Source organism: Protobothrops mucrosquamatus, unplaced genomic scaffold (assembly GCF_001527695.2).
Source record: "Protobothrops mucrosquamatus isolate PMUCROS unplaced genomic scaffold, P.Mucros_1.0 scaffold408, whole genome shotgun sequence".
Taxonomy (NCBI): domain Eukaryota; kingdom Metazoa; phylum Chordata; class Lepidosauria; order Squamata; family Viperidae; genus Protobothrops; species Protobothrops mucrosquamatus.
The window spans coordinates 950025-971728 of record NW_015386738.1 but is presented as its reverse complement, the minus strand read 5'-3'; the positions used below and the strand labels follow the sequence as shown (position 1 = coordinate 971728).

General features: G+C 38.1%; 1 protein-coding gene across 1 annotated transcript in view; it reads left to right on the top strand.

The window, feature by feature from the left end:
• SPATA48 (spermatogenesis associated 48) overlaps nt 1-21235 on the top strand; it is a 147569-nt gene extending 126334 nt beyond the window's left edge. Inside the window, exons 8-9 of the mRNA XM_029284180.1 lie at nt 1695-1802; nt 21112-21235. Coding sequence (XP_029140013.1) covers nt 1695-1802; nt 21112-21235 — 232 coding nt within the window. The remainder of the gene's footprint in view (nt 1-1694; nt 1803-21111) is intronic.
• Nucleotides 21236-21704: the final 469 nt, after the last annotated feature.

Sequence of the window (21704 nt, the reverse complement as noted above, 5' to 3'; positions counted from 1 at the left end):
GTGATCATTCACTACAACTCCAAGATCCGTCTCATAGTTACTGTTTTTGAGCCAGGTTTTGCCTAATCTGTGCTTGTATCTTTGGTTTTTCCTACCTAGATTAAAATCTTGCCTTTTCCACATTAAATGTCATGTTGTTGGATAGGGCTTATTGTTCAAGTCTGTTAAGATCTTTTTGGATCCTGAACTTGTTGGCTATTCCTGCCAGCTTAGTGTCATCTGCAAATTTGATGAATTCCTCTTCTATTCCCTCATCTAAGCCATTTATGAATATATTGAACAGTACTGAGCCTAAGACAGAACCTTGTGCTACCCCATTGCTTACCTCCCTCCATGTAAATGTTGTATCATTAAAGACTACTTCTTGAATGCAGTTTGTCAGTCAGTTACAAAACTGATGAAAGGGAAGGGGGTGTGAACAAAGGGGTTTTATGGCCCTCACTTCCTTCGGCACAACTTCAAAGGGTCTGAATGTGGATACCACCAAAAGGACTCATCAATAACAATGGGACTATCATCTTCATCTAATCCCCTCTGAAGTCTCCCTTCCACCGGCAGTGAGGAAAAAGGAGGTGGAAATGTAACACCTGGGATTGCCGCTGGAAGGCGGGTGGGGTGGGCTGGGCTGTTGGGGATCCCTTAAAACCTTGAACCGTAAGGCTTTGGCCCCAAGTCCTGTCTAGAATGCCTGCAACCAGCTTTTTCTTAATAAAGATGCCTGTTGGAAGGAGTTCCAGGAGTTCTGTTCCAGGAGTTCTGTCTTCTTAAGGTGCAAAGTGGGGTGGGTCCTTACATTAAAAAGTTCCATGTTAACTCTGCCTTTGCATGCTATAAAGGTCAGACCAGTTTACAAATAAAATTCCTTGCAATGTGTAATGAGATTCATAAGTTCCCAATCTTTATTAAGGGTAAGTTAATTTTGCAATATTACTGGATAATGTAAGATATAATGGAATTTCATGTTTCATGGATCTTCTTCTGTTCTCTGAGCTACAGTGCTCTAGCCACAAGACTTGATGGAATTACATTATCTATTAGAACAAATATATTTGAATAATCATGTGTATGTATGTATGTGTGTGTATGTGTGTGTGTATAATCAATATACACTAGTATATAACTAGTCAATATAATTTGAAAATATGGAAATAAAAGGCATTTCCTATTTCCAGCTGTTTTTAGAAATCCCCTCCCAAATTAAGATTCTTTCAGCTACATAAAAGAACAGCCTATTTCCTGCAATATATTTGTATTGAGAGCATATGATTAAATTTGTTCAATGTGGGTATACTGACTTTTTTAGCTTATAAACTATATAAATGGTTTGATTGATCTATAAAGAGACTAATTTTTTAATGAATCTGAAATTAATTTTCTAACATTTGCTTTGAGAGAGAGGTGATGTAGAAATTTCTTTTTTCAGATTTTTTTTCACTAGCTAGCAATATGGATAAGACTACCCACAGACAATATATTTGATAGTGCCATTTTATAACTATTTTTGTATCTATTCCAATTTTTGTACTGTATTGTCAATATAATTTTCATACTCTAATGTTTTACTTTCTTCTACATCCCTTTCTCACAAGTATAAACATATGCCATCACTTTTGACTTAATTACAGCTATCAGGAAATAATTATTCCAAGCTTGTGCCCATTTAATCAATTCCTTCCTTTAACTTTTCCTTTTAGCTCTCCAAACACCCTTGGATATACTGGCAAGGTTCATTGGTCAGCCATCCAACCAGTAAATTCTAATCTTCCACCAACATTGCCATCAATAATTTCACGAATGTATGGGTAAGTCTAAGACACATTATTTAATTTGCTCAGATGAATTATAAAGAAAATCCTAATTATGGTTATTCCATCAAAGAACAATTAAATATTAAGATTATATTGCTGCGGTTTAGTAAAAAAAATGGGAGTCAAATCTCATAACAGTTGTAAATGAGTATTCAGAAGCAGTTTGCTCCTGCATTCCATTTAAAATTTGGGGTGGAATACTGAGCACTAAAGTACCTATGGCATGCTACAATGTTGTATAGAATATCTTTATCTCTCTTCTAAATAACTTCTGGGGTTAGAGAAAGTTGCATCTGTTATTTTTTTCTTTAGCTTTTTTTACACAAAAACATCCATATAACTTTTACCCTTCACTAGGAAAGGCACCAGAAATCCTAATCTGTCCATAGATTTCAGTGCAAAATTTCCTTTGATCAGAGTTTAAGTATTTTGAAGTTTAAACAGAATAAACTATAGTATATTAAGAATAGGTATGCTAACTAATATTATTCTAGGGAAACATTGTTCTTTCTCCCTTCAAAAGTAGGCATATGGATGCCAAACTTTACTTTTTAAAGTTCCCATAATTTCAAAAAAATAAGTTATTATTTGGAAGGTGCAACTGTTATTCAGAAAGTATTTTTTGACTTCGAACCTTTATTTTATACATGTATCCAGGTCATGATTGTGTCAAAGGTGCTTTTTCAAAAGGCAACTAGACTTTGTTTTGACTGAACTTCAGAACTGAAGAAGTTTCTTGGATGAGAAGCAAAACATCTTCCTCAAGGAAAAAACAAAATCCAGTTGCCCTTTGAAAAAATACCTTTGAGATCTTTATTATTATTATTATTTTATTATTATTTTTCCTTTTTCACTTTACAAAAACAAAATACAAAATATATATTTTTCCTTAACAGTACTGTGTCCTATATCTCTTACATTTATTTACAATTATTTACATCACTTCTCATACTTTTTTATTCCTCAATTCTAACCAGTTGTAACACTTGTCCCATATCTCATAAAATTCTGTAGCTTCTTTGTCTTTGATTTCCAGAGTAAGTTTGTACATCTCAGCACATTCTAGTATCTTGTAAATAATCATATCATTTGTTGGTATTTTTCCCCTTTCCAACATTGCGCATATGCAATGCGTGCCGCTGTTATTATATGTACAATGATGTGTTGAAGTTGTTTTTTCATCTTTGGGTTAATTATACCTAATAAGAATAATTCGGGTTTAAGTTCGATTCGTTTTTTTGTTATTTCCTGTATCCATCTCCTTATCTGCTGCCAGTAAATCTTTGCTTTGGGGCATTGCCATCACATGTGATAGAATGTTCCCTCTTTGTTTTTGCATTTCCAACAGTCCGAATTCATATTTTTCTATATCTTGGCCAATCTCGCCGGTGTTAAATGCCATCTATAGAACATTTTATATTGGTTTTCTTTATATGCAGTTGACAGTGTTAGTTTGCAATTTATGTTCCATACTCTTTCCCATTCTTCTATATTTCTACCTATATTACTTGCCCATGCTATCATTGGACCTTTTACTATTTCTTCTTCTAATTTTGCTTCTAATAAATGTTTGTAGGTTTTTGTTAAAAATTTTCCTTCCTTACCTGTCAATATTTTGTCCAATTGCTGTGGTACCCGACTTATTCCATATTCTTCCATATACTTCAACTCTAATAACATTTTCAGTTATCCCTTTCCCCAAAGATTGCATTCACATCTTTTTCAGTTAGCTTATTTTTCTTAACTCTATTAACCTAGTTTTTCTGGTTCCCACAAAAGTCACATGTAAATTTTAAATGAAATGACATCATATCTTATAATGTCTTTATTTGCTATGGTAAACAAGCCTTACAAATTGAAGATTTCTCAGGAAACACTTCATTTTTTTCATAGATTTATCAAATTGTTTAAAATAAAAAAGAACAATTACATTTGAGGGTAACATTGGTTTTAACAATGGTTTTACTGAAGATAATCAGTCTCAGATTAGACATAAACACCTTTGTCAAAAAGCAATAGCCTTTCTAGTAAGAGTGGTATGGTATAGAAACCATAAGATTGGTGGAAAGGTATGTTTTAGATCAAGCTAATGAATATTCACATATAATATCTCATATTTGTGTATATATGATATACAAACTATGTGGATAGTGTATATTTATTTATTTCCTATCTCTCCCAACCCACCATATACACTGAATATAATTAATATATTGTATTATCATTTATATTTATACCATAGTAATGATATACTAATGTAATTGTATCCTGTAGAGTGTGCATAATGTGTCATGGTTCCAGTAGACAAGACCAAACAAACCGGAACTCTGAGGCTAGAAACTTCCTCAAAGAACTTGTTTATTGGTTACATAGTATCAACTTGGTCAAAAGTGAAACCAAGTCTGAAATCCCCTTCAAAGAGAAACACTATTACAAAGTTAAACCTCCCACTCCATTGCTATGCAATCAGCTATGTTTTCCCAATAGAATAGTTTGGCAGGCTTTCTATCCAAATGTTCACACCCCTCCATCTAATCAACAGAAATGACCTTGGTTCCCATAGGACAGTGAAATATTTAGACTAGCAGCAATCCTCCATACCCCCTCCCATTCTTGTGGCAACCTAGAATAAGCAAGATGGCTGTAGCCTGGTTCGTTGTAGAGTTGACAGTCGGACCCCCCTAAGAAGAAAGCAAGTCCTGTAAAGGAAACAAAAGTGTAGGTTAGGAATTCCCCCTGGGCTTCTTAGGATGCTTGTCATAGATTTTTTTTTTTATTAACTTGTCTGCCTTCACATCGATATATTTCACCCAGGTACTTTCTGACACCAAATATTGTAATTTTCCCTTATGTAATCTAGAGTCAAGGATGAGTTTTATCTCATAATGAGTTTCTTCCTCTACTAAAACGGGACCAGGTGGTTTCTTAGGGATTGGCCTTAAGGATAACTCTGTGACTGGTTTTAACAAGCTGCAATAGGACACCGGGTGAACTTTCCCTAATAGCTGTGGGAGTTTTAACTGAACTATTACAGGATTTATAATTCTGACTATGGGGAAAGGAACAAAAAACTTAGGTCCCAATTTCCTACTTGGTAATTTTAGTCTTTGATACCTAGTGGAAAGATAAACCTTCTCCCCGAAATGAAATGGCTTCTGGGGAGATCGCTTCTTATCAGCCTGTTCTTTATATGTCTTGGTGGCTTGGGCTAAAGCTTTTTTTACATTTGCCCAAACAGTTTGCAAAGATGTTACCCACTGATCTAAGGTCTGTGAAGCAGGAGGTTCTTGGGGGTATTCGGGCATAGGGACAAATTCCTGACCAGTAGCTATTTTGAATGGAGTAAGTCCAGTGCTATTGTGTACAGTGTTGTTGTACACCACTTTGGCAAAAAGCAGGAGGTCCACCCAATTAGTCTGTTGGTAATTAACATAGCATCTGAGGTAGTGTTCCACCATTGCATTTGCATGTTCAGCCGATCCATTCATACTTTGATGAAAAGCAGATGAAAGCCCCTGGGTTTTAAAAACTCCCTTCAGAATTTTGCAGTCAACTGAACCCTGCTATCCGATATAATCCTTTTTGGTGCTCCCTGGAGTCAATGTATGTGTTTTAAAAATAACCTGGCTTGCTTTGGGGCAGATGGGAATCCTGAACAAGTGATGAAATCAGCTTCCTTTGAAAAAAGATCAATGACAGTCCAGATCACTATACTTTCTCTGCTCTAGGGTAATTCCACAATAAAATCCATGGCTATCTCCTCCCAGGATTGGGAAGGATCAGCCACTTGTTGCAATAGACCAGGAGGTTTTCCAGGGCACTTTTTCATAGCTGTGCAGGTAGCACAGCTTTGCACATAACTTTCAATGTGTTTTTTCATGCCTGGCCAAATGCAAAGTTTTTAGAAAACCAAAATGACCGGCTGGTTTTGCATTATGACTGTTGAAAGGCTTGAATTCTAAGGGATGCCATAAGGTATAGTTTTGAACCCTTCCAGGCTAGTCCATCTCGAAAAGTCAATAGCGATCTATTGTCTCTGAACCAGGGGTCTGTTTTTAATTCCTCTTTTAGTTAGTTAGTTAGTTAGTTAGTTAGTTAACTATTGGGCTTATCAGATTTTCTCTGCGTTTGCCCTCTCTTGGTTACTTGAGAGGCTGATTGTGATAGAGGAATGATGGAATTAAAAATTTCCTCCTTGAGGCTTTTTATATTTGGGCAGTCTAGACAGAGCATCTGCCAGGAGGTTTTTCCCATCAGAAATATTTGAGGGTGAAATTAAAACAGTTGAAATACTGCACCCTCCTTATTTGTTTACAGGACAATTTTCTATGAGTTTTTAGTGCCTCAGTCTACACTTTGAAGGGCACTTTGCTTCCTTCCAGGAAATGGTGCCAAGTTAGCAAAGCCCATTTCACTGCAAAAGCCTCCTTCTCCCAAACAGCCCATCATCACTCTCTGTCCAAAAGTTTTCTTGAGGTGTAGGCACAAGGTTGTAGGTCCCCCTGTTATTTATCTGTAAGAGGACAGCACCCACAGCAACATCGCTTGCGTTGGCCTGAATGATGAAGGGTTTTAAGAATGGGTTCTGTTGCAAACAGTCTTTTTAATTGTTCAAAGCTCCCTGGCATTCCATAATCCATTGTAAAGGCTGACAAGGGCAGGGTTTCCCTCCCCCTTTTACAGTCTTTAACAGTTCAGTAATTGGCATAGCAATTTTCACAAAAGAGGGGATGAACTGTCGACAGAAGTTCGTGAACTCCCAAAAACTTTGAACCTGCTTGCAAGTCCATGGAGGCTGCCACTCTAGCACTACTCTGACTTTGGCAGGGTCCATTTCCACTCCTTACTAGAGATTCAGTAGCCCAAGTAATTGAGGCACGTCTGATGAAACTCACATTTAGAAAGCTTAGCATAGAGACTAGCTTTCAACAGTTTCTTAAGTACCTCTCAAACTAACTTGACGTGCTCCTCCATGGTCTCAGTGTAGATGAGGATATTGTCAAGGTAAACCAAACCTCTCTTGTAAAGGTGATCATGCAACACCTGGTTTATCAGTTGCATAAACACAGCAGGGGCTCCTTGGAGTCCAAAAGGCATTACTTTGAACTGAAAATTCCCCCATTCATTCCCCTCCCTAATTTGCACCCGGTAATAAGCGTCTCTTAAGGCTTATAAGATCTTTTGTGAAGATCTTTCCTTTAGCCAGGTGGGCCAGCATGTCTTTCATCAGAGGGAGGGAGTACATATTTTTATACTGACAGCATTTAACCCTCTAAAATCCACGCAGAGCCTCAAAGACCCATCTTTCTTTTCCTTGAATAGTACCGGGGCGGCCACACATGATTTAGCAGGCTGGATAAAGCCCTGGCCAGGTTCTTGTCAATGTATTGTCTCAGTTCCTCCATCTCTCTAGGCATCATAGAATACACCTTGGGCTTTGAGAGTTTGGCACCTGATAGAATTTCAATTGCACAATCGGTGGTTTGGTGAGGAGGAAGTGTGTCACATTCCTTCTCACTAAAAACCCCTGCCAAATCACGATATTTGCTGGGAATAAGTTGGATCTCTGGTATTCATTCTACAGTGGCCTTCAGTGTCTCAAAGAGTTTCCTCTGGCTTCCAACTGCAGCAGACCCCTTTATTTCACTAAGGTCGGTGGGTGGGAAGAGTCCTGTCACCAATCTCAGAATTCTCCCACCATTCTCTCACCAGATGCTTGGTTGCCACTTATCTAGTCATGCCAAGTCTAGAATCACAGTCTTTTTCATGTTAGGGAACACCACAAAAAGAATGATCTCCCAATGTTATTTCATCTCCAAATGTAATCGCAGGGGAATCTCCGATAAGGAACCCATCTGCCTATTCAAACTTCATCACTAGGGGCAACAGTTTGGCATGAATTCCCAGTTTAAGTACTGTAGGGAGGTTTATTAGGCACCTAGTGCAGCCTGAGTCTATTAGAACATCTAAGTCAGTCTGAACCCCTGTCTTTGGCACTATAATTTTGGAGGGAATAGTGAAAGGTGGGATGGGTCGACTTACTATTGGATCATCTTCACCATCCTCATTGCTCTCATAAGGTGACAGAAGAGGCAGATGCTCAGTTGGAGCTTTTTCTTCTCCCCGGGATGAAGATAAAATTTTGACAGCTTGTTCTTGTTGGGCCCAGTTAGACCTCTCTTGTCCAGCTCGTGGTGGTTTCCTTGACTTGGCAGCTGGAGTGGGTGTGCTCTTGATTTGGGGGAGCAGGAGCCAAGCACTCTGTGGCTTGGTGACCTTGCTGATCGCATCTGAAGCACTTTGTGGGAGCTCTGGCAGGTGGTTTGGGAGTGCTGGCTGCAGAGGCAGATTGGGGGCATTGACAAAATAAGCGCTTCTCTGCTTCCTGTCTCGGCTTTGACCCCGCAACTGCTGGCTTCTTGGGTCAATCCAGCTTGATGTCTAGGGTCACTGCCATGCTGTACCACTCTCAGAGTTGGTTTGGAATTCCCTGGTAGATGCACGCTTGGAGTAGGTCACGGTCCAGCCCTTGCTTGAAGTAATGGATCAGCAATCGCTCAAGCCACTGTCCCAAGCGACCAGCGACTCTTTGGAATTCCTAGACATATTCCTTCGCCAGACAACCACTTTTTTTGCATACATTTTAATTAGTTTTTTTTTATAATCACAGTACTTAAAATATTTATCAGCAACATATTGTCTAGGTTTCAATGTCTAATTTACTAATACATATTAAGTTCCTTTCTCTCTACCTCGTTTATTTAGCCAATTATAAAAAGTATTCCATGTTCTAAAATAAACTGAATCTTCTTTCTCCTTCATTATCAATGTCAATCTATCCATTTCTGCACACTCTAAGATTTTTTTAATTAACACTTCCTCCATTGGTAATTCTTCATTTTTCCAATATTGAGCAAATACAATTCTTGCTGCAGTTAATATATGTAAAATTAAATAACTACACACTTTCTCATAATCACCTACAATTATACCTAATAAAAATAATTCTGGCTTAAACTCTATATGGTTTTTTTTTGTCATTTTCTCTAACCATGTATGTATTCTTAACCAAAATCTTTTAGCTTTAGAGTTTGTCCACCAAAGATGGTAATAAGTGCCTGTTTTTTGTTAACATTTCCAACAATTGTTCGATACCTCTTTAAACATTTTTGCTAATCTCACAAGTGTTAACTGCCATCTATGAAACATTTTATATAAATTTTCTTTGTATTCTACCGCTTTTGTTATTTTCAAATTTCTTTCCCAAAGATTTTGCCATTTATCTAGTTCTATGTTATGTCCGAAGTTCTTTGCCCATGTTATCATTGTTTCTTTAACTTGTTCCTCTTCCATCTTTAAGTTTAGCATATATTTATAAAGTTTCTTAATCAATTTTTCATCTGATGTCAGTAATATCTTATCAAATTCTGTCTGTTCTTTATAGAACCCAGGTATTTTAACATCTTTTTCATATCTCGTTTGAATTTGCAAATACGGCCACCATGATAAGTCAATACCCTGTTTTCTAGTTCTTGTCTGTGTTTTAATTTTCCTTCTTTATTCAAAATGTCTTTATAAGTCACAATTTTGTCATAGTTTATTAAGTTTGGGTGAACAAACGCTTCCATTGTTGAAAGCCATCCAGGTATTTTCATATAGATTTTTGCTTTTATTTTTTCCCATTCTAGCAGAAGTGCGTTTCTTATGTAGTGATGTTGAAAGTATCTGCGAATTTTATTTTTCTCGTACCATAAAAAGGCATGCCATTCAAGTTATAGGTCGTGTCCCTTTAGGTATAATAATCTTTTATCTCTAAGGATTATCCACTCTTTTAGCCATGTTAAAACGGCTGCTTGGTAATATAAACTCCAGTCTGGCAATCCAAATTTTCCATTTTCTTTTGCTTCTTGAAGCATTTTCAGTTTTATTCAAGCTTTTTTTACTTGCCAAATAAATTTTAATATTGATTTGTTTAGTTTATCAAAGAAGTTTCCCCCTATTTTTATAGGTATGGTTTGGAACAAAAAAAGTATTTTTGGTAGAATATTCATCTTCCCTGTTGCTATTCTTCCCAGCATTGAAAGTTGTATATTTTTCCATTTTTCCAAGTCTAGTTTTATTTGTTTTAATAATTTTACATAGTTATCTTCTTTTATTGTTGCACATCTTGCTGTTAGGTAGATTGCCAGGTATTTAACTTTTTTAACTATTTGAAGACCTGTTTTTTCTGATAACTGATTTTTTTTGTTTTTCTGTAAGATTTTTAGTTAACACTGGTCTTTTCTCTGTTTATTTTCAGACCTGCCACTTCACCAAATTCTTCTATCTTTTTCATAAGCTTAGAGCTTGTCTCAAGAGGTTCTTCTAGTATAAAAACTAAATAGTCTGCAAATGCTTGTAATTTGTATTTTTCATTTTTTATTTCCAGTCCTTTAATTTCCATATCTTGTCTAATATTTCTATTTAATACCTCCAATGTTAATATGAATAGCAATGAAGATAGTGGACATCCTTATCTTGTGTCTTTTTTAATATTGAACTTTTCTGTAAAATCTCCATTTACTTTTACTGTTTGTCTATAATAAATTGTTTTAATTATATTTATAAAGTTTTTTCCAAAATCCATTTCATTTAGTTGTTGAAACATAAATTGCCAATTTATGTTGTCAAAGGCCTTTTGTGCATCTAGAAATATTAACGCCATCTGTTTTCCTGGGTGTTTTTCATAATATTCCAAAATCATTCTTAAGTTATTTTTTATTTGCCTTTTAGGTAGAAATCCATTTTGATCTGCATGTATAAATTCAATCAAAAATTTCTTTAGTCTTTCTGCTATTATTTAAGCAAAAATTTTATAGTCCACTTTCAATAAAGATATTGGTCTATAATTCTTATTTGCATCAAGTCTGAGTCTTCTTTAGGTGTTAAAGTAATATTACCTTCTGTCCATGTATTTGGTATTTTAGCCTCTAAAAGTATTTCATTACATAGTTCTTTCATTATAGCAGGGCTTTTCAACCTTTTCACAGATTGTACCACTTTTAGAATATGACAATATTTGAGTACCACCAGTGCTTAGCAAGGTGTCAAAAACGTGATGACTAAAAAAGAGGAGAATTTTGGGTTTTACTGATTAGATTCATTTGTTGTTATAGAAATGGCTAGTTTATAATATTATGGAAAAGTAAAAAGTTGAGGTTCAATATTAATGCTTCCTTCTACTGTAACAGAGGAAGTATGGTTCTTTTTCCCTTCTCCCACTTACTTTTCCCCCCCTTTTCCTCCCCACTGTGTCCTACTATTTGCTTTTGTATTTTTGTATTTTATTCTATAATCTAATAAAATATTACAAACTGTAGAAAAAAGGAAAAAAGTACCAGTTTTAATTTCTTTGGTGTCAGTTCCTTTGCTGAATCATTTTCCCTTTGCACTGACAAATGTATGATGAATTTATCCATGTTTATTAATATGCACCACTACCAGCTAGTTCAGGGATCTTCAAATTTGGCACTTTTAAGACTTGTGGACATCAACTCCCAGAATTCCTCAGCTCTCATGGGTGGTTGAGGAATTCTGGGAGTTGAAGTTCACAGGTCTTAAAGTTGCTAAGTTTGTAGACTTCTGAGCTAGCTGGTTTACCCTTCTGAGCTCTTCCACAGTGTAGTAAGAATGCACTCCCCAATCCCTTCCCTGTATCCTTAAAGACACAGGAATCAAGTGCAAAGCAAGAAAATAAAGAAACACAAACTCCCGGTTTTTTTCTCTTTAAGCTGCCTCAGGCATGTCACGTGTCACAATGTTGCAATTCTAGACTGAAAGGCTCCAGCAATTGCAAAAAGCTTTAGCTTTAAATTAAGCTTGTTTACCTTCAAAGAAAACTTTCTATAAGCCACAGACAGACTCAATTAAAGGGGATAAAACTAATTACATTTGTTTAAAGGGATTAAACCTTTCCTGTTGTCTTTTTCCCCTTCCCCCACCCAAACCACATTCTTTTATAGTCTCTCCTCTCTCCCCCCCTTTTTTTTCAGTTCACTTCCAGCTCCCAGCTGCTTCTGGAAGCGCCAGTCAGCCAGAGCCCTGCCAGCTCTTGGAGCTTCTGCTGAGCCCAGACAGTCCTATAGCTACAGCTGCAGCTGCCTCTCCCTCAGGCTTGGCTCGCTTCGTCTCATTCCCCTCCCCTGCTACACTTGGCTAACAATCGTGTACCACCTGCCATGCGGCAAAATACCACAAGTGGTACGCATAGCACTGGTTGAAAAGCCCTGCATTATAGGACATAAAATATCTTGTACAGATTTGTAAAACTCTGCAGGTAATCCATCTGGGCCTGGAATCATTTTTTTGTCTTTTGATAGCCTCTGTCAGCTCCATCTTTGATATTTTTTTCATTTAAAATATTTTGTATATTCTCTGGAATTTTTGGTAAATCTTTTTTAATATAGTGCTTTATCTTTTCTTGTGAAGTTTCCTCTGTATTATAACGTATCTTGTAAAAGTCTTTAATTATTTTTTTAATTGCATCATTTTGAAACTGTAAGTCTCCTTTTGAGTCTTGTAGTTTATTTATCATTTTTTTCTCTCTTTCTTTTTTCAGTTTATATGCTAGCCACCTCCCTGGTTTATTAGCATTTTCAAAAAAAATTCTGTTTGGCTCTTTTAATTTGTTGCACCATTTTCTAGGCCTCTGCTAAATTTATTTTATGTTTTATTAGTTCCATTTGTATTTTAAAGTATTTTCTTTTGTGGGTCTGCTTGCAGTTCTGATACTAATTTCTTAAGTTCTTCCTGTAATTTTAACAGTTGTTTTTTTCTTTATTCTTTTTCGCCATGTAAGTTGCTATAAGCATACTCTAAAGTATGCTTTAGCTGTATCCCACACATTTTGAAGGGAGGTTTCTTCTTTTTTGTTTATTTTAAAAAAGAATTCCATTTCTTGTTGCTATTTGTATAAATTCTTTCTCCTTTAATAAAGATTTATTCATAGACCATCTTAATTTTTCTCAGTTCCTTTCCAAGTCTTCTTTATTGGATTGTGATCTGCCTATATATTAGGTTCTATCTCGACCTCTTGTATAATCATACTTAATTCAGGAGATATCCATATCATATCAATTCTGGACCACGATTTGTATCTATTTGAATAAAAGGTATATTGTAGTTTTTTTTATTCTTTTCTCTCCATATATCCTGAATACAAATTTCTTCTGCCATTTTAAAAAAAGTTTTAGGGAGTATATTTTTCCCTTTCCCCCCTATTTTACTACTTTTATAGTCCAGCGTTCCATCTACTATTGCATTAAAATCTCCCATTAAACAAATATTTTGGTACTCCAATTCTACTATTTTTAATGCAATTTTTGATAGACCTCTTTTTGTTTGTTATTGGGTGCATATATTGCTATTATCAATATCTGTTTTTGGTTTATCATTATTTCCATCATCAATATTCTTCCCTCTTCATCTATGTAGATTTGTTTAGGATTCATGTTTTCTTTTATATAGAGAGCTATTCCTTTTTTCTTTTGTTTTCCAATTTTTAGTTGTTCCAACAGTTTGTAGTGTTGTTTCTTTTTTATAATATTTTATTAGTTTTTTAATTTTACAATTAAACATTTAAAAAGCAACATGGTGACTAGATAGTCAGTAATTCCATAACATACATAAATCTTTAGCACAGATCTCAAGTTACATCATCAGATATTTTCTCTCTTTTTCCCTTGATATCTACTATCTCATATTGAACTAATATAATTCTTATTGTTATCAACTAAGTAAAACCATCTTTGTTACAGTTATCAATAATTTTTAACTTATGCAAATCTTAATGATATTTGCATTTAATCTTTATATACAATCAATGTCCTGTTATTGTTTTTTTCCCAGGCTTTAATTTCCCTTCAATATTCAACTTAACATTTGGTATGTTATAATTTCCAAGCTATAGATGACCAGAGTTTCCCTTATCTCAACTTTCCCCTTTTTATAAAAAAAATCTAATATTCTAAATACACATCTTATCTATATGTATATAATCTTCTATTTTCTAAAAAATTTCTATTTTTCACCATATTAAACCAAAAGTCTATTAATCTTATTACACATCTTAATTATTATAATGTTACTTTATTTTCTAAAAATTATCTATTTTCCACCATATTCAACCCTTCAATAGTATAAAATCCCCTCTAATAAATCAAAACCCTAGTTTCTTTCAGCCTTACTCTGGCTTTTTTCCTTTGCCAACTAACCTTCCATGTCAGTACTTTTGATCCTCAAACAGTTCTCCCTCTATTATTATATGTATTATTTGAAATAAGAAAGACAATTTAATTACATTTTTTTGGGAAGAACTAGCCCAATTGTATTCATTTAATTGCCTCCCTATTGCTCCAGGGTCCCACAATTGTCCTGATAAGTTTATCTTCCATTCAATCTGTTCTTCTTCCTTTTCCTCAGGTTTCTTCTGATTTATGTAAAAAGTCTTTTCCATTTTCAATGTTATCACTCTCTTTTCAAATTTTCCCATTGGCTAGATCTGTTGGTCAGTTGGGTCCTCTGTCTTAGTATTTAGTTGTTCCGCTTCTCCTGTTACTTTCTGCATTGTTAGTTCTTTGGTTGTAGTCAAGATCTGGGTTTGTATATCTAAGCTGGCATCTTGTTCCTTTATTTCAGTGGTTCTCAACCTTCCTAATGCCGCGACCCTTTAATACAGTTCCTCATGTTGTGGTGACCCCCAACCATAAAATTATTTTTGTTGCTACTTCATAACTGTAATTTTGCTACTGTTATGAATCGTAATGTAAATATCTGATATGCAGGATGTATTTTTATTGTTACAAATTGAACATAATTAAAGCATAGTGATTAATCATAAAAACAAACTGGGTTTGAAGATAAGCAATAAGATGGAAAGAAAATTAAGCAATGAAACTGAGAGTTCCTGGATTAGAATTTATTACACCATCACATTAAAAATAAAAGTATTTCCATTCTTGTTGGAAAAACAGTGGATTCACTCCTACTGATAATATTATTTAGATCAGGGCTTTTCAACCTTTTCACCGATTGTGCCACTTTTAGAATATGGCAACATTCGAGTACCACCAGTCACCTAGCGAGGTGTCAAAAACTTGACCAAAAAAAAAAAATATGGAAAAAAGTGATAAAGTACAGGTAGTCCTTGACTTACAACAGTTTGCTTAGTGACTGTTCAAAGTTACAACGGCACTGAAAAAATTGACTTATGACCATTTTTCACACTTATGACCATTGCAACATCCCCAGAGTCATGTGATTTACATTTCGATGCTTGGCAACTGATTCATATTTATGATGGTCACATTGTTCCAGGATCATGTGATCACCTTTTGCAACCTTCTGACAAGCAAAGTTAGTTGGGAAACCAGATTCACTTAACAACCATGTTACTAATTTAATCTGTCTCTTCCTCTTTCTCTCTCCCTCTCTGTCTCCCTCTTTCTCTCTCTCTCTCCCTCTCTCTTTATCTCTCCCTCTCTCTCCCTTTCTCTTCCCTTCTATTTCTCTCTTTCTCTCTCTCCCTCTCTCCCTTTCTTTCTCTCTCTCCCCCTCTTTCTCTCCCCCTCTCTCTCTCCCTTTCTCTCTCCCTCTTTCCCTCCCTCTTTCTCTCTCCCTCTCTTTCTCTCTCCCTCTCTTTCTTTCTCTCTCTCTCTCNTCTCTCTCCCTTTCTCTCTCCCTCTCTCCCTCTCTCTTTCTCCCTCTCTCCCTCTCTGTATTTCTCTCTCCCTCTCTCTTCCTCTCTTTCTTTCTCCCTCTTTGTCTTTCTCTCCCTCCCTCTCTCCCTTTCTCTCTCTCCCTCTCTATTTCTCTCTCCCTCTCTTTCTCCCTCTTTCTCTCTCTTTCTCCCTCCCTCTCTTCCTCCTTCCCTCCCTCCCTCCCTCTCTCTCTCCGACTGGGGATCGATTTGGAGGCACGGAGGGGAGGGGAGCAGCCGAGGGCTGCCCGTGTGACTTTGAAGTGGCCACCTTTGGAAGCACCAAGGCTGCTCCAGCCAGGCTTGAGCCGGGCAGAGTGGGCAATGGGAGAGGAGTGGGTCGATCACCTTACTGACAGCCGGGACTCCAGTGTGCCTTCCCGGCTAGCGGGGCCTACAGTATCAGGAGCCCCATGAGGGGGCAAGCCAGCATGAAGAGCCAAACCCTTTCTGCAAGGGACACGTTGAGGGAGCCAGCCAATCACGGGACGTAGATTCTGACGGACAGCTGGCCTGAGCCAATGAGGCTCCAGAGGACTGGGAGCCATAGTTGAAGGCTGAAATGCCTTCAGCTGTAACTGCTCGCACGTGTTTGTGTGTGTGTGAGTGTGCTGGCCTGGATCAATGTTGCTTTCCAGGTGATAGACGCTTTTTCAGGGCTCAGCAGATGCACCGGGATCAATGCCACTTTCCAGGAGATTGGTGCTTCTTCAGGACTCAGGAGAAGTGCCAGGATCAGCTCCGGAAGACACACCAATCAGGCAGAAAGGGGAGCTGATCCTGGCGCTTCCCCTGAGCTCTTCCGGCTTCAGAGAAGCACCGATCAGGCAGAAAGGGGTGCTGATCCTGGTGCTTCCCCTGAGCTCTCCCGGCCTCGGAGGAGCGCCAATTAGGCGGAAAGGGGCCGAGCTCTCCCAGCCTCGGAGAAGCACCGATCAGGCAGAAAGGGGTGCTGATCCTGGCACTTCCCCTGAGCTCTCCCGGCCTCGGAGAAGCACCGATCAGGCAGAAAGGGGCGCTGATCCTGGTGCTTCCCCTGAGCTCTCTCAGTCTAGGAGAAGCACTGATCAGGCAGAAAGGGGTGCTAATCCTGGCGCTTCTCCTGAGCCTTGCCAGTGGGATGCGCGCCTCTCGGTGTCATATGATTTTCAACATTTCGCTCGAAGCAGGGATGGAAAAAGAGAGAAGAGCCCCTCTCGTCACGAACTGAGAGCAGACAGTTATTGGCATCGCGGCTCAAGGGAAAGAATATGATTAAAACCGTGTGTGTGTGCACACACACACAGTGCTTTTCTTCCACCACATTTTATTCACATCAATCCTTTTTTTTCTTCGTAACATTGGGAGTTGACAATAGAGACTCTACACAAACGCACACACAAACACTCAGGCGGGCACGCCCCCTCTCCTCATTCAGTTCCTTTTCTTGGTTCGTCCACTGTGCATTCCTGAGGTGGCAGCGGCAGCTTTGGCAGTGTCTCGGTTCTTAAGACCATCGGAAATATGTGTTTTCCAATGGTCTTAGGCGACCCCTGTGAAAGGGTCGTTTGACCCCCAAAGGGGTCGCGACCCACAGGTTGAGAACCGCTGCTTTATTTTACCTCTTATTTTATTACACACTGAAAGAATGGTTTTATGTATTGATTTCAACATAAAAAGGATTTTTTTCTGATCTTCATCCATTTTCTCTTGATAATTTATTAAGTTGAAGATTTTAAAATCAAACATTAAAATTTTTTTTTGTTTTTTATAGCTAGGTATGGGACATCTATTTCACATGTTGTAGGTAGTCTTTATAGTAGAAATTGTTTGCCAAATAAGAATTTATAGTCCAAAGTATTCCATTATCTCATGTAATAACAAATACTTCTCACCTAACAAAATAAGAAAACAATTTCCTACATATAACTCTGAAAATCAATAATGTTTTATCTTCAAGTTTTAATAATAGTTTTTCAAGGTTTATTTCTTTTCTTTTTAGATAAAAAACCAACGTCTCCAGTAAAAATAGGAAAACTTTTAGGCCCCAAACTTCAAAGTTATATGCATCCAATTAAATTAAAGTTGTTTTTATAATTACTCTATTTCCCCTGGGTAGTCAGTCGCTACTGTTCTTAGAGAATGGGGTAAGAATTCCCTTCCCTCTCTCCTCACAGGGGGAGAAATACTTTGGGCAGCAGGAAAAATATTTATAGTCCTAAAGAGAAGATCAGATTTCATCCAGATTCATCTATGTTGCTTTAAGGGTGCTTGGTAGTAGTTTTGACTTTGGCTGTCAGCAGCTTAATGACAAGCCATATTGCTATGGCCGATCTTTTCCCCGCTGGCTTGGAGAGCTGCCCCAGATCAAGCAGCAGGGCTGCCACCCTTCCGCAATCAAGTGGGGGGTACTCTCCTTGCTTGTTGCCCCTACAGGGTGACTTTTGACCCTTTCCAGGGTCCCCCAGTGGGATAAAATCGGATGCTGAAGATGCATCCACAGGGGCCGTGTTGGCAAACTGGAAGTCTGTAGTGTTGTTTCTTAATATGTGTTTCTTGGAGACAAATTATATCCATTTTTAATCTTTGTAGTAAAAATGTCTTTCCTTTTTATAGGGGAGTTCAATCCATTTACATTTATGGTAAGAATCCCATTTTCCTTCTCCATCTCTTTCAATTATATATAGGTCTTGAAGTTCTAGTTATTCTCATCTGTCTCTGTTCTCTTGGTCTTACCACTTCTTCTGTCTTTATATTTTCAGTTTCTCCTTCTTCCCTTGGCTTGGTGCTCCTTCTATTGTCGTTTCTTCCTGTCTCTTTGTTTCTCTTTCTGGACAGGATTCCGAACTTTTCCCTTCCATGAAAGCTCTGTGGTTGTCATAGAACTCCATTGCCTTATATGGTATGTCCAATCTGTATCTTTTCTCATCCTAATTAATTAAAATCTCTTCTGGAATCAGCCATCTGAAATTCACTCCTTTTTCAGTTAATTTTCTAGTCAGGAATTGATATTCTCTTCATATCTCTCTTATTCTCCTTGGGATCTGTTTCAGGACTACAATCTCTTTTTTTTATATCGCAACAGGTCATCTCTCACTCTTCTCAAAATCTCATTCCTTATGGATCTTTTGACAAATCTAACATGTACCACTCTGGGGACTTTATTTCTTCTTGCATAGCTTGAATTGACTCAGAATATTTGATCTAAACTCTCCTTCCATTTCTTGTTTCCCAATTTCCAGTGCTTCAGCCAATAGCTCTGTTATCAAGTCCACAAGGTCCTCTTTTTTGTCCTCTATTATATTTTGAAATCTTAGGAAGTAAAATGCTCTTTCCATTTCCATAACTGCAACTGAGTCTTCCATTTCTCTGTTAATCTGTATCAGCTTTTGATTCTCATCTATCAGTTTTGCCAACTTTTGATCAGTCTCTAGTGACTTATGTTCTACTTTTTGAATTCTTTGTTCATTTTTTGTAACCATGTGTTTGAAATTTTCTACTTGAGAGTCTATGTTGTTAATTTTTTGGTTCATTTTATCAAGATTGTTTTTTGTCTCTGCATGGTTTTTCCTTGTATCTTCTTGATTTGGGGAGCAGGAGCCAAGCACTCTGTGGCTTGGTGACCTTGCTGACTGCATCTGAAGCACTTTGTGGGAGCTCTGGCAGGTGGTTTGGGAGTACTGGCTGCAGAGGCAGATTGGGGGAATTGACCAAATAAGCACTTCTCTGGTTCCTGTCTTGGCTTCGACCCTATGACTGCCGGCTTCTTTGATCAATCCAGCTTGATTTCTAGGGTAACTGCCATGCTGTACCACTCTCAGAGTTGGTTTGGAATTCCCTGGTAGATGCACGCTTGGAGTAGGTCATAGTCCAGCCCTTGCTTGAAGTAGTGGATTAATAATTGCTCGGGCCACTGTCCCAAGCAACCAATGACTCTTTGGAATTCCCAGACATATTCCTTTGCCAGATGACCATTTTGTTTTAAATGGTAGAGCTCTTTTTCCACCTGCAGGGCTTGGGATTCATCTTCAAACCTTGCCTTCAATTGCTCCATGAATAATTCTGGAGCTTCCTCATCATGCAAGTTGGTCACCCACTCAGCTGCTTCTTTCTCCAAGTTGCCTGTCACCACATTCACCACGTGGTATCGTCAGGGTAGGCATAAGCATAGTGATTGAAGTGGGCCCACACTTGGTTTAGGAAGAAAGGTAACATCTCGGGGTCTCCATCCAATGTGGGCTTGATAGGGGGTGGCTCAAGGTGTTGAAAGGCCAGGTACATTGGCTGATGGGTTGTGGCCATACTACTTTCTGTATTACTCTCCATAATCCCCTCGGTGGGGCTCTTGGGCTTGCGGTTTGAAGCTGTTGCAGAGAGCTTGGTTGGAATTGGGGACTCGAGATTGCCGCTGAATGGGGAGCGGGTGATGTAGCACGGGCCCCAACTATAGTGCTGGGACTCCGGTGGGGAGGTGGAAGCAATGGATAGGTCCTGGCCTTACTCCCCATCGAACACCTGCACTGGGCTGCAGGAACCTCTTCTCTGACTTCCAGCCAATCAAACTTCTCTTTCAGCTATTCAACCAAAGGACTGTGGACTGCAGTTTGGTACCTCCACTCTGTGGAGCTGTCCCAACCAGTCAATCCCTTCCCCTTCTTCTGCACTGTGGATGATGATCCATGGAGTGGAATTAACAAAAGCTTCTCTTCAGTAGTCTTAGGGGTGCTTCAGCACTGAGGGGCCGCCTCTGCCTTATAGAGGTCTGGCAGAATCATGGTTCCTTCTTGCGGCACCAAGTTTCCCGGTTGAATTATCTAGCTCCTTGGCCAGGCCCCTCTCATCAGCTCTTCTTCACTAGTCGGAGCAGCTGCTTGGTGCTCCGCCAGCCAAATCCCTGCTGCGACCAGCACTGGATTCCTCTCTATTTTCCATATTGAAATCTTTGCGGATTCTTCGCTGTCCTCCCAAAGCAGTGGGTAGGCAGCCAGGGCTCAGCACCCCAGGAAAAATAGCATTTTGAGTGAGACTTGGTTTAATGTCATGGTTCCAATAGATAAGACCAAACAAACCAAAACTCCGAGGCTAGAAACTTTCTCAAAGAACATGTTTATTGGTTACATAGTATCAACATGGTCAAAAGTGAAACCAAGTCTGAAATCCCTTTCAAAGAGAAATACTATTACAAAGTTAAACTTCCCACCCCATTGCTATGTAGCTACGTTTTCCCAATAGAATAGTTTGGCGGGCTTTCTAACCAAATGCTCATGCCCCCCCACATAACCAACAGAAATGATTTTGGTTCCCATGGGACAGTGAAATATTTAGACTAGCAGAAATCCTCCGCACCTCTTCCCATTCTTGTGGTAACCTACAACAAGCAGGATGATTGCAGCCTGGTTCATTGTAGAGTTGACATAATGCTTTTAAACAATAATAATTTTAAATCCAAAACAGAAGTCTAAAATCTTATTAGTTTTGATTTGCAGTGTGATGAAACCCAGAAAATTCTATCTACTGTCTTCTGACTGAGTGGGAATGACTGAGTTTGAAATTCACATTCACATGTAAAATATTTTTTTGTAATTGCAGATACTTAGCTGAACATGGACAGCCAAAAGAATTTCCCCATTGGGGACCCTTGTCACAGATCGTTACAACTACCGAACCACAGAATTCTTTCAATAAGAGGGAAAAGGAACGACTTACAATTTGAAAGAACATTTGTCTCAGTGGCACAATTCTAGGTTTCAAAAGATAAATGTGCAACAATAAATTGTAACATGGATTTCTTTTTAAAAATCAACACCCTTTCAGTATTTGTCTGTATGATATAGAAAAGTTGTGTTCCATATAATAATGCATTTCTTTTTGGCTTTCAGTTTATCAGAGATATCTTTGTGCAACCAAGCTGGTTTCTTGTTGGATTTCTTGCTTTTCTTTTTTAGTGGTATTGTGCTGGACTGGATTCTTATATGATCATATTTTTCAGAGTTTCCCAAGCTTCTTGAGTTGTTTTCCCCTTTAGGATTTTCATCCAAGGAATCTTTCTCAAGCTCTTTCTGAGTTTGTTAAAATCAGATCTTTTAAAGTTTAAGACACTGGCCGGAGTATGTTCTATGGCTTGTGTTTGAATTCCAATATGACGAAGCCACTCTCGCCCAAAGTTTTGTCAACTTCAACTC